Source organism: Hetaerina americana, unplaced genomic scaffold (genome assembly GCF_022747635.1).
Source record: "Hetaerina americana unplaced genomic scaffold, ioHetAmer1.1.p SCAF_9, whole genome shotgun sequence".
NCBI classification, from domain to species: Eukaryota; Metazoa; Arthropoda; class Insecta; order Odonata; family Calopterygidae; genus Hetaerina; species Hetaerina americana.
The window spans coordinates 4381312-4397518 of record NW_027287538.1 but is presented as its reverse complement, the minus strand read 5'-3'; the positions used below and the strand labels follow the sequence as shown (position 1 = coordinate 4397518).

Here is a 16207-nt window from a genome sequence, read left to right as displayed (position 1 = left end):
TTAGTAATCAAATAATTTTTGAATGTTCACTTGTTTTTTTTATGACCCATTGGATGTTGAAAAAAACCTCCCTCGTGTGTGAATATCTTTTTTGTCTCGTATCGTGTTGTTTAGATCTTTGAACCAAATGAATTATTATTCAAGAGGTCCATGCATAAGCTGAATAAAGAAACAGAGCTTTATGGAGATAATAGGGTCACATACTGGAATATCTGCACATTAATTCGTTATATTAACGATAAGAATGAATTGGTGCTTTGTTTTCCAAATGGAGGTGATTCGTAGAGAATCGAACAACCCGCCTCCCTTATCGCGGTGTTATCTAGCGACAAAATTTATTGGCTCATATTTTTCGATATTCACTTGTTGCCATTTTCACTATGGCTGACGGAGAGGAGGATTTTGAGTGTTGGCTTAATGGAAAACTTCGTGCTTTAAATACTGACGAAGGAGTTTTTGGAACTTACATAAAAGGCATTCTTGAAGGCGAAGAAACGTTGGATGATAAAACCGAAGCATTGGAGGGGATACTTTCAGAAATAACTGTAAGGAAAAACCTGTAGGAGAACCACATGGATGAATATTGAAATTCTTTTTCGTCGTTTACTCAATTAATTCTTTATTAACCATTTATAAATTCTTGTAATTTTACATTATTGAGGATTCTGTAAGTTTGGTGACATGTTTTTGAACAGCGTTAAGTTGTTAGTTAATACTTGGGTCTCATCCAAACAATAACTACTTCAGGAGGAAGACATTCCCAAGCACTGCCGTGAAATATTGGAGAGATGGCAGAAAATATCGCAGGCCTTGAATACCAGCAGCAAATCGGAACCAGAAGAAGACGTCGAGGTGAAACTAGTCAGACTTTTGGAATCTCAGTCTCTCCCCACAGTGGCTCCAAAGAGTTACACAGAAGAAGAGCGTAAAATACGTGAGGCAATTTTAGCCCAATACAGTCAGGTAATATATCAATTCTTTTTATTGAAGTATGTATCTCGTTATTTTTGTAAATTTGGCGAGGCTTGGATTGTGCCTCTGCAGTTATTCTGGCCCGGAGATAAAAGTGTACACATAAATTGATATACCATTTGGAAGTGTTCCTTTAAACGCATAGTGAACCACCACATGATCATTTTAGATTGTTGTTCTGATTAGGAAAAATACAAGAGAGGGTGAGTACGTTGACTATAGTATCTTGCAAACTAGAAAGGCTCAAATCCAGGGTTATATGCGTAAAGTAAATATACTACCTTGATCAAAAAGTTCCCGGAATAACCACCGTGTGGCGCTCCCATCGTTCCGATTTGAGTTCTGTTTTTTTTGTTAAATTGGTACATCTGTTGTTGATATTCCCTTTAAATCTTAGTGTCATAACTTGACATTTGCAAAAATTACGTAGCCAAGAGTACATCTATCTCTGTGTGTGTTGGCGATTTTTTACAATTTCAGAAATGGATTTAAATTTGCAACAACGAACTTGTATTAAATTTTGCGTAAAAAACGGATTTAGTGGCGCACGGACGTTGGAAATGTTGGGAAAGTGTTTCGGCAACGATTCTCTAAAAAAAACGGTCGTTTACCAGTGGCACGAGCGGTTCAGAAGTGGTCGTGAGTCAATCGAAGATGATGAACGCAGTGGCAGACCATCGACATCGAAAGTCGGTGAAAAAATTGATAAAGTAAAAGAAATGTTGGTCAATAACCGCAAATTAACCATCAGAGAAATAGCGGAGGACTTGAACATTGCCTATGGATCCGCCCAAGACATTGTGGTTAATGATTTGGGTTTCCGTCGAGAAGCAGCAAAGTTGGTTCAAAATTTCATGCAAAAAAGAGACCGTGTTGACGTCGCAAAAGACATGATTTGCGAGGCTGAATCCGATCCCACATTCATCAAAAGGATCATTACTGGAGACGAGACGTGGGTTTATGAGTACGGCACGCAATCCAGACATCAGGCAAGGGAATGGCGTTCACCAAATGAGCCGAGACCAAAAAAACCACGTCGTTTTCAGTCAAAAAAGAAGGCAATGCTGACGGTTTTCATGGATTACAACGGTGTAGTGCATCATGAATTTTTGCCAGAAGGCCAGACAGTAAACAAAGAGTATTATTTGGGCGTTATGAGACGTTTGCGTGAAGCAATTCGCCGAAAGAGACCAGAAATGTGGACAGAAAACTCGTGGATTTTGCACCATGATAACGCACCGTCGCACAGTGCTATCATTATTCGTAATTTTTTGACGAAAAATGCAACAAATACCATCCAACAGCCACCGAATTCACCTGATTTGGCTCCCTGTGACTTCTTTCTGTTCAATCGAGTTAAAAAACCATTACGGGGAACGCGTTTTAGCAGCCGAGAGGAAGTAATGGAAAAATCGCAGGAAGCACTGATGGACATACCGAAAACCGACCGTAACTTTTGCAAATGTCAAGTTATGACACTAAGATTTAAAGGGAATATCAACAACAGATGTACCAATTTAACAAAAAAAACAGAACTCAAATCGGAACGATGGGAGCGCCACACGGTGGTTATTCCGGGAACTTTTTGATCAAGGTAGTATTCCCGCAAAATGAGGCGTGGAAACATATGTGGAATTACCAAAAGCCACCTATCCTGATCATAGCCTCTCTATTCTACCGTATTGGAGTTGGTGCGTAGTGCAATGCTCATGAAACCATTCATATTGAAAATGGAAATGCATTTCCCCGTCCGTTTCATGAGTGACTTTACTTTTTCCTTTACTTAAACAAAATTCAGGGATCAAAGTGGATTGCTGACGATTTGACACGAAGAGAAGGCGCAATGAATCAGGTGAATGTTAAGAAACGAATGGCAATGGCTTGGGCATGTTCGTGTACAGCGTTCATATCCTGGACATGTCTCACAATAGTGCTATGATGTGCTGGAAAATAATTTAAAGAAAGTCTCGTAAATCATAATAAATCTGACTTCAATTTTCTTTAGATAAAGTTTTCGTCATTATGTCATCTTTTTCAACAAATATCGTTCATGCAATAAACCCTCGCCCATCGGAACTAATATGGGGTTATTCATAGTCCGAATTGGGCAAAATCAGAATATCCGGGGTTTTGATCCGTATCTCAGTGGAACATTTCCCCCCGCTAATTTTGCAAGTCGATGTTCACCGACGACTTCTAATAACCCTGTATGATGTATTAGAGCACCAAAGTGTAAGATGCATACATGTAAATTTGAAATTATCTTATTTAAATGAAATATAGTGTTGATTTCCTCCAGCAAATCGTAGTAATTCAGAAGCAACTTTGAACCAAACAGTGACAATGCAAACGCGGTTCTATTATCCCAGTCATTCCATTTATTTTCATTAGTAATATAACTGATCGATGTAGTTACTATTTAAATAAATGTGAGCATAAATTAAGAAAATAGATGCTAGTTTTCTCTTATAATTTTAAATTTCCATGACAAAACCGACTGCTGCTGCTGTTCTGACGAACTTCAGCGTTACTATCCACTAGGTGAGATGGGAGGATAGCGGGGAATACTGGAGTGATATTTTTATAGCAATATTCAGCAGAGGGGACGAGAGCCAGCAAGGGATTGCTATAATATTGAATAAAATGTTAAAAAGGAGCATAGCTAACATACAGCAAGAAACATGGAATATTACTAGTAGAGATAGAAGCAGAACTGACGAACTCTGTTATCATTCAGGTCAAAGTAGTAGGGATGTAAGGAGAAGAATTGCGCTAGGCAAAGAGGCTTTCACAAGGAGGAGGGAATCGATGACAGGGACTTTGAGTAAAAATGTTAAGAAAAGGCTCTTTAAAACTGATATGGAGTGTAGCTATGCATGGGACGGAAACGTGGTTACTGAAGCAGGATGATGGATGTAGATTGGAGGCTTTTGAAATGTGTTTGTGGAGAAGGTGAAGTGGACAGCAAGGAAAAGGAAGGAGGAAGTATGGTAATAGGAAAGGATAATGGATTTTTGGGAGAAATCATATGGAATGGATGCAAAGCATATTGAATGGCAGTGGGATGTTGAAGACTGTGATTGAGTGGAGAATGTTAGGCAAACGAGGAAGGGGTAGGAAACAGATGGGGATGTTTCGGATGGAATGAAAGGAGGAAGGTAGTACATATATGGAGATGCAGAGGGGCTAGTTGTAGAGTAGAATGTCAGGTTGTGTTTTGTTAGGAGAGACAATATGAATATTTGGTTGTTTTTTGTCAGTCCAAAACTTGCCTGAACCTGTAAATTGCCTATAATCTATAATAATAATAAATATTGGACCAGGTACTCCAGGGGTACAGTGTTGCCTCAATGATCGGAGGGTAGGAGTTCGATTCCCTGCGCACGTCTCTCTGGTCACTCCTAGCTTCCTGAGCTGTGTGATTTTTGTGAGAAATTCCTTGGAAACCATACTGCTGTGCAGGGAAGGAACTGCCCCCCCTCGTTCCCTTGATGCACAAATCCCCCATGGCACTGGGCTTAGTATTGGGTGAGCACGACCATCGCCCATCAAACTGACCTGCAGGTTGATAGTTGAGTTTATGGTTCAGGTGTAGCAATAGTTGTACATAATTTCAAATGTACAGCTGGAATGTTGATTGAATTATTTTCAGTGATTTTAGCTGTAACTTGCAAGCTAAGTGTATATTTCAGCTGAGTAGAGCAATGCTGCTTGCAGTAACCCCTTCAGAAACCACTGTCTGGTTTAATAAAGATTTACTGTTTTCCAATAATACTTTTATTTTTCCATATTGTCAAAAGAAACTGCTTTTGATTTTATTTCTCTGAATGGGACCAATACGAATGAGGCCCCACTAACTTCCTGTGTAATGCCAATTGAATTCTGAAATTGTGTAAACATGAACTTCATCCTCTTGACCTATGCATGTCACCCTTGGTAAGAAATTTCTGCCTCCTCCTAATGGTAATTGGTCTTTTTCCTCCTAATGCCATATTTTGCATTTGCCATCATTTTCAATCAAATTTAGTTGATTCCACCCTCCCAACTGTTGAAATATAAGTGTGCCTCACTTTCTGGTTTCCATCTTCTTTGTCTCGTGAAATCAGGGTGGTTTTGGCACGGTACCAAGTTTTCCTTTGCTCGCTCCCCTTCTCTTGTGAATGACTTGCGCAGCCTCCCCCCTTCTACCCCTTCCGGGCAGGCTCTGCTCCGGACCCAATGGAACTGATCCAGGTCAGAAGGGAACTGGGGGAAGAAAGTGCTGAGTTTTGCTGGGAAACATTTAAGGAAGTCATTAGCATTTAATGGAGTGCTCACCCATGCATTCTGTATGGGTGTCGAAAGTCCTCCAGTCTACATTTTGAAATTGATTAGCGTAACTCTTCCCATTAGATGTCTGACAATGAAGAGGACGAGGGGACGGATAACCGGGCAGATGGAGGTGGTGGTGGTGTTGTGTCTAGTGGCACGAGTGCGTCAGGGGGGGGAGGAGGAGTGGGGGGCGGCAGCGGGGGCCTCATGAGGAACACCAATGCGGAAGAAGTTCACAAGGCGGAGAGGGAGAAGAGGGAGAGGGCAAAGCTGGAGAGTCAAAAGAAGAAGGATAAAGACAAGGAGGACAGGTAAGGAAAGAAAGACTGTGTGAATGGATGCCTCGCTTTCAAGCATTTCTGGATGAGGGAGGAGAGATGCTGTCATCTCAACACTCGACCTCCCGTTGCATGGGACCAGGGGATCAATGACGTGGGCAGTTGACGAAAGAGAGAGTGGTGCTTATTTGAGTGTGCACATTTAGCTGGCTGCTAGGAGTTAACTAGGAGTAGGCTCTTCTGATTTGATCAATTAAGCGATCATATTTTTAACTCCATTGTTTCCCTAGTTTTTGTGTTTTTTTCCTTCCCTTCCTCATTTATTTTCCATTTGTTCCTTTCTTTTGACTGCAGGGATTTATATTTTGTTTTGATTTAAGCAAAACAAATAGACCAGTCGGTATTTTGTTTTCTTCACATTCCAGTGTGTTGGTGTTTGTTTGCTGTAATACCTGAGTGTGTGTGTATTTTATTCCCCCAAGTAGGTCCCTGGCATCTGGATTAATTTCTTTGCAATCCAAAACAGTCTCTTCTTAAGTTAACATGGAAGTGGTTAAGGTAGCCGAAAGCCGGTCCCTGGTGAGGGAAGAACTTCCCTGTAAACCACCTTGGCCTAACCAGTGTGACTGTGCGTGTATTAATATTAATAACAATGCCTCAATGTTTTTGGTGTCTCCTGTCTGTTCTGCCGAATCACAGGCGATGGGACTTTGTTAGTCAGCGCACAGGATAGGAGGTGAGTAGAAGTTCTTTTGTCGCATTGTCAGTGGTGATAGTCATGTGATTTCCTCAGTAATTCCATCATTAACTCAGTCATTGCCCTAGATTCAAAGGTTGGGGTCAATATTTATAAGCTTTGATTATTGGACTGTACACCCAGGAGTAAATTTTAGAGGAAGAGACATTAAATTGGCATTCTCTGTCGCCAATTAGCTGCAGCCACTGGATCGAGATATAATTCAAACCTGTGAGGCAAACCGTTGATGGGTTCTTGTCAGAAAATCGTGGGATTGCCACGCATAGCAGAGAGAATCCAAAGACTTGTGAAGAATCCAAAGAGATGTTATTCACGATGCTCCTTATTTTATGATAAGGTGGTCTTGTCAGTAAAACATAGAATGTATAGGTAGTTATGATTTGTGCTTACATTTCCTGCAACTTGCCTTGATTAACATTTTCCTGAAATTGAGGCTCACCTTCTGTCACGCGCAGAAGAGAGTTTCCACTGTAGCGCACAGGATAATGAATGCATGGATAATGTGGCCGTGGGGCTTGTGGGAGAGTGTAGCCGGCTCATTTCAGTTTGCGCCGGAACGTGCGTAGTGGCCTCATGGTCTTACTTTTATCTTTCAGGGAGAAGCAGAAGCAGCTCCAGCAGGAGAGGAAGGAGAAGCGCAAGACGCAGAAGGGCGAGAGGCGCAGGTAGCTGACCATCCTCCCCTCCACCCTCTACGCTGCTCCTCATGACCCTTCCCCACCCAAGGTGGTGCGTGACCGGGCAAAGTGGTCACTCGTGGTGCATGGTGCCTCCTCATCTTTAGCCCTGCCTCCCTCCCCTTGCCGGCCTGCACCGCTCCCCCACAGAAACCAAACGATTGTCTCATCTTCCTTGCAGTCTCTTGGTGTGCATTTTATTTATGCATCATGCCCGGGACCTTGCTGCTCAGCTCAGACACTCGGTGCTCTTGGTCATTTGTGTCAACTCTTGTTTGAAACCTGCCCCCTCTGTAATTATCCCTCCCACCATTCGTTTTTGGTGTTTTGCAGAGAAATTGCCAAGCTTGTCACATTAAGACTTTTGTCCCATCTGTCAGTTGTGTCGTCGCCAAACTTTGGTGTTAGGTGACCTTGACCCACAGTGCCATTCACTGTTAATCAGTAGAGACGTCTTTCTCCCATCTTCTCTCTGTGTACTCGGCAGTTATGGGGCACCTCTTTGGGATATGATGTCCCGAAGGTGTCATCCAGTTGGGCAGCTATAAATGTTCCGGTTCAGAACACAACTCAAGTTACAAACCCCGAGTTGGTGCGTGGAGTTAGATTTTGATTTTTTTGTAATCTTTGTTGAGTGTTTGTGGAATCGTAAAGATAGTATTTTTATTGATGTCATATTTGTCTCTCTGACAAATGTGGACATGACTCTTGTTGACTCTTGAGAAGAAGAATTCAGCTCACATAGACAAATATGATCTTTTTGCCATTTCTCCGGAAACAGTTACCCTGTCAAGATGTGCTCAATATCTTGAAAGTTTTCAGTTGGCATCAATAATAGTATTACAAAGCATTGCCTCCATGGAAGGGCGATGGCTCCTTTTTAAATATGCTACAATCGCAGCATACTGGCTTTCTCTTCCATATGACTGATGATTTAAAGATTGCTGGTGGAATTTTTACGACATTTTTAGCTACTGATTTTACCGAAAATGTACTCATCCAAATTTCAAAGCAACATCCATTTTTTTATTGATGTGAGTTGATTTCAAAATTCACACGAATTACCAACAATAATGTTGCGTGCCGAATCCTCTGTCTAAGAAATATCATTTCTGAAATATTGCCACAGTCCACCTCCGGAGATTGATTCACATAATAAGGGTCTGCCATTATTACACTGTGCTTCTGTCCAGCTAGCCATTGTCCTCTATACGGATTCATGCCAAACAAAACTCACGCAAGTGTAGTGTTTCTGGCAACAATACGTGCTCGTCTTCAGATGCTGAGGATGACCTCTTTTTACCGCGTGTAGAGGGAGTGTGCTCTTGACGTTGAATGCCCTCGCTCATAAAGTGGAGCCTAATCAATAATTGTGTTGATTACTTTGATTATTATATTTGTGGCACCAATGTTCTCTTTTGGAAACTGATCGGATTCATTGTGACCAATGTGCGTTGTATGCATTAAAGGTTGGTGCGCCACTGAATATACCATCTGCTGGTGCAAAACAGTCCATTAGCTGGATGAAAATGCTGCCACAAAGATATAATCTTCATGCACAATAATCCTTCGCCAATACTGCATGATTATGTATATGAAGCGTTTTCCTTTTTGCATTAATTTTCCTCCCATTACATACCTTAATACATGTTCCCCCAAGCCACTCATTGTAAGCGTTCTGTTAGAATTTCAAGGAGTATTTACACATGGATAAGGAGATGTGTATGACCAACTTCCTAGAACCATACCATCAGTAGTTACCATATTCACTCTCGCCCCATTCAGATTTCACTGATAAATGTTGAGAAAGGGATATATTGATTTATTCCCACGGAAGCTAGGCAGATTTGAATCGCATTAATGTGTCGTAGCGATACATTCGTAATTTTTATTTTCAATGAATAACAGTCCATAAATCTTAGAATTTGATGTATTACGTACATGTTTCCATGATTCATTCGGGGGCTGATCTTTATGAAAATATGTTGGTGTTCAATGAGGCATTTCGGAGCAGTCTCTCTGGTTTTGACATCTTGTATGCTTCTGAAAGGAAAGTGATCTTCATTATTCTTTTAGTATTGCCTTTGAAGGTGGTTTTCAGTTGTTGTGTGATTGCAAGTTTTATAGTCTAATCTTTGAGTATCTATTAGTCAAGTTGAAATCCTCAGGACATGTCTTTTGGTGTAGATGCCATTGTGTACCTATTTCGGGGCAAGGGTGTGCAATGTTTCATGAGCGTTTTAAAACCAGCTTCATCAAGCACAAAATGGGTAACATCTGCAACAAATGAATGAGGACATGGATTTTTTGAAATGCACAAAAATGACACAGAAAATCAGTTTCTTTGTGATAATATGAAACTTATGTTTAATGACTTTAACTTTTACAACAAATTAGGCAAGATATCATGTTTCTCAAAATGTTGAGGTTATTTTTACTCTTTTGCTGATTTCATTTGTGTGCTTTTGAAACGAGGGTGGATGCCAGCATTAAAACAATTATTAGTGCTTTGTTGCCACTGACTGCCTCTTCAATGCAGATCTTGACTCTGCAGTGAAGCGTGTTTCATTCCTTGTGTCCGTTGCGCAGAGGACTCGGAAACCCTCCAGCAGATGAATGAATTGAACCTCAAAGGTCAATAATGGAGGAGAACGTGTTCCTTGCAATTGATTAAATTTTTGGGCCGCCAGAACATTGGCATTGTTGCATTCAAACTAATGAGTCTGCCAGGAAAAGTGCTTGGCATGTGGAAATAACTTTCGTATAGCACTCTACCTAATGATCAAAATTATGTGTTAATTAAATGCTGAAAAAGTATTTAGAGTATTTTAGACTCATAAGTTAATAAAACCTTCTTGATTATAATGGCTATTTCTGTTTCAATAGATTACCTACTGCTGTAATTGATTTGTTTATTCGATAAGATGTTGTTGCCATTACCCATTTTTTGAGATCCTTGATGTTTAACTTCTTTGATTGGCTAGGTACAAGTTCTATTTATCGTGAATTCTCTTGACCATAATGATGGGACAATGACTTTTACTTGAGCGAGTATGGTACACGTACACATTGCAACACTTTGATGGAGTAATAACATGATATCTACAAGTTTAACATTATTTGTTTGAAGATTGAAAAACATCCTTGTTGTGGTGGCATCTCAGTGTTTCCTCGTGACTTATAATGATCCATCCTTCTATGTAATGCTCCCAGTAAACATGGTGTAATAATGTATAAACCCTTAGATATATCTCTTCTAAAAACTGTTGATCCTGCCTTTTTTAATTTTATTGTGGATTCTAAATCTTTCTTAACTCTTCAATGTTTGATATTGGTAAGACCTATGCTTTTGCAGTCATAGTGAAAGTGCTCCCTCTCTGACCATATTTTGTGGGTCGTTCAAAATGTCCTACCGATACACCTGACCCAACTTTTCTCTTTACTTTTTTAAGCCATCCAAAAATGAGGATTTTGGAAGGTTTTCGAAATAGGCGTCTGCGAAGACGACCTCGTTTGACGTGAATTGTTTTTTGTTGAGCCTGTTTGAGCCAAGTCTGGAGTATGGAAATATTCCCTGGGAGTTTAAACTGGCGAATACAGTGAAAGGAGTTGTAATTATTCACATTTTAATTCCATAATATTTGCCTTCAAAATTGCCCAATTGTGCACCCGTGGTGGCTCTTCTCGATGGAAGACTATTTTTTTTCTCTATCGAAGGATGATGTTTCTCTTGCTTTCTGCACTCAACTAGTGCGATAACTATGAAGCATAATACACTCCATTTATCGCTCATCCTTTTTGTAAGTAATCAATGTTGGTTTTTCCATGATTCATTCACGTTGTATTGGTGATTGGGAACTTGATAGGATTGCGAGCTCACCACCCCCCAAATCAAGCACACAATTGAGTTTATTCTCCACTAAGGGCAAGCCCGTCTTGCCAAGATTTTTTTGGCAACCACTTTTTCGTGCAAAATTGAAAACACCGTACTTTGTGATATGCTTGCAGCCTCAACTATTTCGCAAACTTTGATTTATTAATTACTCAAAATCATATCATGGATTTTGTCAATCATTTAAGAGGAAGTCAATTCCATTGGACATCCCGAATGATGTTCATCATTTGTGTGTGAGACACAGATACTCAATTTTAAACAGTTGCAAATGCAGGAGCATATATGCCATTTTCTTCATTTCACTCGGCTTTGATCGCTTTCCGTTTTCAGCCTTTTAAATATAAGTGTTTAATTTCTGCATAAAACTTTATTTTTTCATTTTTGGAAATAAACAAAAGTTTGTTGCTTAGAAATACTGTGAAAATGAAACCATGTGATTGAAATAGCTGGAAATTGAACGGCTGTCTTGGGAGAGATGGAGCTTTCTGGAAGCAAACCTTTCCGACATTATGGGTGCAATCTCTTGGATTTTCTGAGCGACCCACGTCTCGAAGAGCACCTCTGCATTCCCATCATCTTGAAAGGATGGAGGAATTACATAAAGGCATTGAACAGTGATTACGTTGACTTAAACTGAATGGTCCATGAAAGTGAAAGGTGGCATAAGGATTGATTTCGAGATGGTTCCTCTGGGAGACTGCGCTCATAGGCGAGTCATCATTTGAGCTCATTTAATTTTAATGACTTCTTTATTGAGATATTATTTTTAAGTATTTCGGTTTATTCACCATTTTTGATGTTGATAGTTAGATAAAAGCATTATTTTCCAAGTGGCTTGTTTGTATGTTGATGGTTGGTGTAATTTTAAGAGAGATCAAGGAAGAAATGACAACAGTGCCAAATAGAGAGAGGAACTCCCCCAAATGTTCTGTGTGACTCTTATCCCAGTCAATCAGTGAATTTACTCAAAGAAATAGTCATAATTGCTAAGGCAATTATTTCAATTAATAAAAAAAATTGGGTAAAAATTAAAATTGTGTGTAATTTCACTGTCTAAAAGAGTTCAGGAATGTAGATATTTTCAAATGAACATTGTTAAATTGAACAAAAAATTGCAATCCAGATCCTTTTTTTTCGTATTTTGTTTGCAAGTCTCATAGAACTTGATTTATTCTTCCCTATGTACAATTCTGTGGCAGCATTCTAACTTCTATCATATTGTGATGTCACTCTGGATATAGACTTTAGTGATTTCTCTAAATCAGAGCTATGAACATTTTCCAATATGAAAATGATTGATGTGTCAATAGATCAGTGAAATGGGGAGAGAGTTAAATTAATAGTGTGTGTACAAGGTTGATTCTTTAGATTGTTTGATGATGTATTTAAAATGGATGATTAAAACTAATTCAGTGAGTGTTTTGGTAGATGTTTATAGATCTTGATTTATGTTCATTTCCTTAAGAGTGTGAGAGCTCTCTTCTTGCTAATCAAGGATGTATTTTTAATATTGGTGAGTCATTGTATATTTCAACTGTTTTAGTGTGTTTTATGAATTATATCTTTTTTCAACGATATTTTTCAGCTTTAACCCTTTGTTTTTGGCATCAGAGGATGTCACTGCAGGCGATTTTCAATAGATTTGTTTTTGTAAGCATTACATGATTTTGGATAGCTGATGCTGCCCACGAATTTATTTAGCAACAGATAAACATACTTGCCACATGACTGTGCGCAAGATGGATTCCTCAAAATTAGTTTGATGTACATTTTCTTAACAAATTGTGATATTCTAACATCAAAAACATGGTGCGTATTTAAATAAGGTCTTTATTTTTGTTATTGTTTTTATAAAATTCAGCATGAAATAAAATGTTTGTTTTGAAATGTAAATGTTGATTTTTTGTGGCTGTTTCCATGCTGTGCATTTGATTTGCGTACTTTCTGGAATACTGTTTAATATTGGTCACTGAAGAGTTTAGAATACAACATTGGGTTTGGTTTAATGTTGCAGGTGTAGTGTAGGTTCAAATTTGTGCATTTTCTAGAAAGACTATTATTTAAAAATCATAATATCCTAATGATATTTTATAATTATACAGGTTATTATGACTAGTTAGGCTACAAATTAAGATTAGTATTAGATGGATGCACCTACTGAATATCACTGTCTTTGTGCCTGGTTAAACAGAACACAACCTGACCCCACAAAGTGTAATAAACCCCACTTCATCTCCGTATACTTCCTTCCTCCCTTCTTTCCTTCTGACATCCCTGTCCTATTATGGCTCCTTCATCGTTCTCCTAACATTCTCCCCTCTATTACAATGGTCAACATCCCATTGCCAATCAGAATACTGGTCATTCACCATTCTAATCAACTTAACTTTTCTCCTAACAACTTTTCCATCGTCCACAATGCCTAGCACTCTTTTCTTTGTTATCCTTTCTGTAAATTTCACTTTTTCTAACCTTATCCTTATCTAAATTTCAAAAGCTTCCAGCCTACGCCTCTGTTTGGCTGCTTTTCCTGGCTCCGTATCAAAGTTTTTACTAGTCCTATCAGAACATCCATAATAATAGGAATACCTTTATTATTCATTAAACCTTAACAAATATACAATAGTTCCCCTCAAATGACATACAACATAACAGTGCAGAAAAAAATCAATAAAAATGCAATATTTGTTTGCTCACACTGATATCCTTCAATGAATCAAATATTAGCCAAGTATTGATTGTGTTCTTCAACCTAGTCAAGGAAATGTATCATGGGGTAAAATGTTGAAAAGTTTCAACTTAAGAATATCATTCTTTCTTAAAGTTTTGGTTATCTTGCAGCATGGCTGAACATGCTCTTATCAACTGTAGGTGTTCTCTGGGTGGATGCTCTCAGCTGTAGCAAAAGAATTGAGATTTTCTTTCACTGCATAGAATATGCATTCCGATAATATATAAATCTGAATATTAATCTTGTTTGGGAACATATGAGTATTACAGCAAACCAGTGAGGGATTCTAATTTTTTGCATAAATAGGATAAAAATACAGGAAGTAACGTAGGTGAGGATGGATTTGAATATACTTTTCGAGAAATTTTTCAAATCAAAACAACAAGTTAATGAAAAAAAGAATCGGGCACAGATGTCAGTACGTCTGTCACTAGTAATTAATATTTTATTGGATTCACTGAGATGAAGAATGACAATAAAACAGTCGCATACTATCTCTAGTTATTATATAATATGAAAATTATGATTAATGCAGGATGCCCTTATGGGTCTCGAGTAATGGCAAACACATGGGCGGATCGCAGGCCAGAAGGTATGGCCACTCACAGGCAGTGGATCCACAGCGCAGGGGCGAGATTACTGGTTCCCAGCAGGGTTTCGGATGCCGGAAGCTAGCCACTCCAGGTCAATCGGCTTCTGTCGCGTTCTTGCTCCGGTGGCAAGTGCCAAGGTTGTGGGGGTCTGCGTAGGGAGATCGGAGATGTAAGAGTTTTGGTGGACCCTTGCATCAAAGATCCACCCCGAAACGGACAACCACTCCTGAAGCGCTGTATCCCTCGAGTTAGCCCTGGCAACCGCTCCAGTTAAGCGGATCGGCGCACAGTGGTCCCAAGTCCCAAAATGAAATCGCTGTACGCAATAGAATTGGCTGGAGTAAAGGTTCCGGAGCATGAAACCACCGGATGTAGGTCTGAGCTTGCGTGCCTGCTGTTCTATTCAAACCATAAGTGACCTCCGCGCAGGTAGCAAGTGCATGGCGGGTACACTATGCAGAAGTGCAATGTTCTCAGAAAATCCCTGCCAGTTGCTTCCTAAGAGGTGGAAATTTATTTTGAAAAATAGAATCGCCAGAGGACCTCAAGTGTTTTCAATTTATTTGATTAGAATTTTAATTTTTCGGTAATTTTTTTATTAAATTAATAGCAAAAAGTATGTTGTTTTTGAGCTGAAAAAGACGTTTGGCCTTGAAAACAATCAAAAATCCCGAATAAGTCTGATTCATGCATTGTATCAAATTCACAATTTAATTAGTTTTAATATGGTAAAAACTAAAACCCATAATTTTTTATAATAATGGCGCTTAATTAGTTAAATTTTATGCCCTGAACTGAGCGCATGGCTGCAAGTGGCCTCTCAACTTATTATTTCTCTGGCCTTATCGACCATGCTACTATTCTAGGTTTACCAGCTGGTAATATAGACCCTGGGAAAAATTATATGATATATTTTTATTATTTGTCGCAGTTGCACTGTCGCCTGTGACGATAATGGCGTTTTTGGCATGTCCACATTGGATGTGATAGTTCTGAGTAGTCCCTTAAAAATTGAAAACTTTCAGTATGGTATATCCTCTTTGCATGCACAAATTAGATTTTATGAATGTTTGTTATATTTTTCATACAAATCACCAGTGAATAAGCATCAGGTCGAAGAGATCGTAGCTAATCCAGCTGGAAATGGGTTTTAAAGTCGACAAACCGAAACCCGCCAGTCCTGGGAACACTGCTAGGCAATTTTTCGAGGACTCTGCCAAAATATCATCTTTCACTGTTAAATAATAAGGAGAGTTCCGTATAGTGCTATCGGCATTTTGTTTTGAATTAAATACAGACCAGGATAAGTTCCATGAGTTCGCGATTGAAACCACCCACAAATGCTGCCACCACTATGCGGCTGGTATTATATGCCCACAAGGTGCTTATGCATGGCATGGACACCTAATGGAACATGCAGTGTTGTCCATCGGACATTGTCCGAAGAAGCGCAGGAGGTAACCAACAAGAACGTCCAAAATTTTCAAGAGCATTTTTCTCGAATAATCTCTCTGGAGTGCACGGTGGAGGACTTAACTCCAGTATCTCCTAGCTAATTCTGACCCTCATATCAACAACTAAAGAGACTCCTGGGTAAAAACAACACGTGAAGCTTCATCAGTTGAGGTGAGAACATGCTGGTTCTTGCGCAAAAGACTGTCTCTGGTGAAAAGGCAAAAGATATTCAATCCTTCTCACAGCCGGAGAGGCACTTGATGCAGAGGAGGTTGAATGTGAGAAGACAGGATGACATGAACGAAAATGTTATTGTATATAATAGATATGTATCATAATTATATACGGGTACATTTGTGTTTCAAATTATGTATAATATCACGAGATTATTTATGTTATTGTTATTAAAATTTAAATATTATTAAAAACTTGTACATTGTTGGGGCAACAGAAGGTGTTGACTCGCATGTAAAAAAGTTGAATATAGTAGAATTGTCAATAGGGGCAGGTCAACGCAAGTCAGGGAGTCTGACAGTGG

General features: G+C 39.2%; 1 protein-coding gene across 1 annotated transcript; it reads left to right on the top strand.

The window, feature by feature from the left end:
* The first annotated feature begins 377 nt into the window (after positions 1-377).
* Positions 378-12748, top strand: LOC139698854 (coiled-coil domain-containing protein 43). The gene is made up of 5 exons (XM_071597790.1): positions 378-545; positions 748-963; positions 5365-5413; positions 5468-5594; positions 6915-12748. Exons 1-5 carry the CDS (start codon positions 381-383, stop codon positions 6985-6987), a joined length of 630 nt encoding a protein of 209 aa, XP_071453891.1. The 5' UTR covers positions 378-380; the 3' UTR covers positions 6988-12748.
* Positions 12749-16207: the final 3459 nt, after the last annotated feature.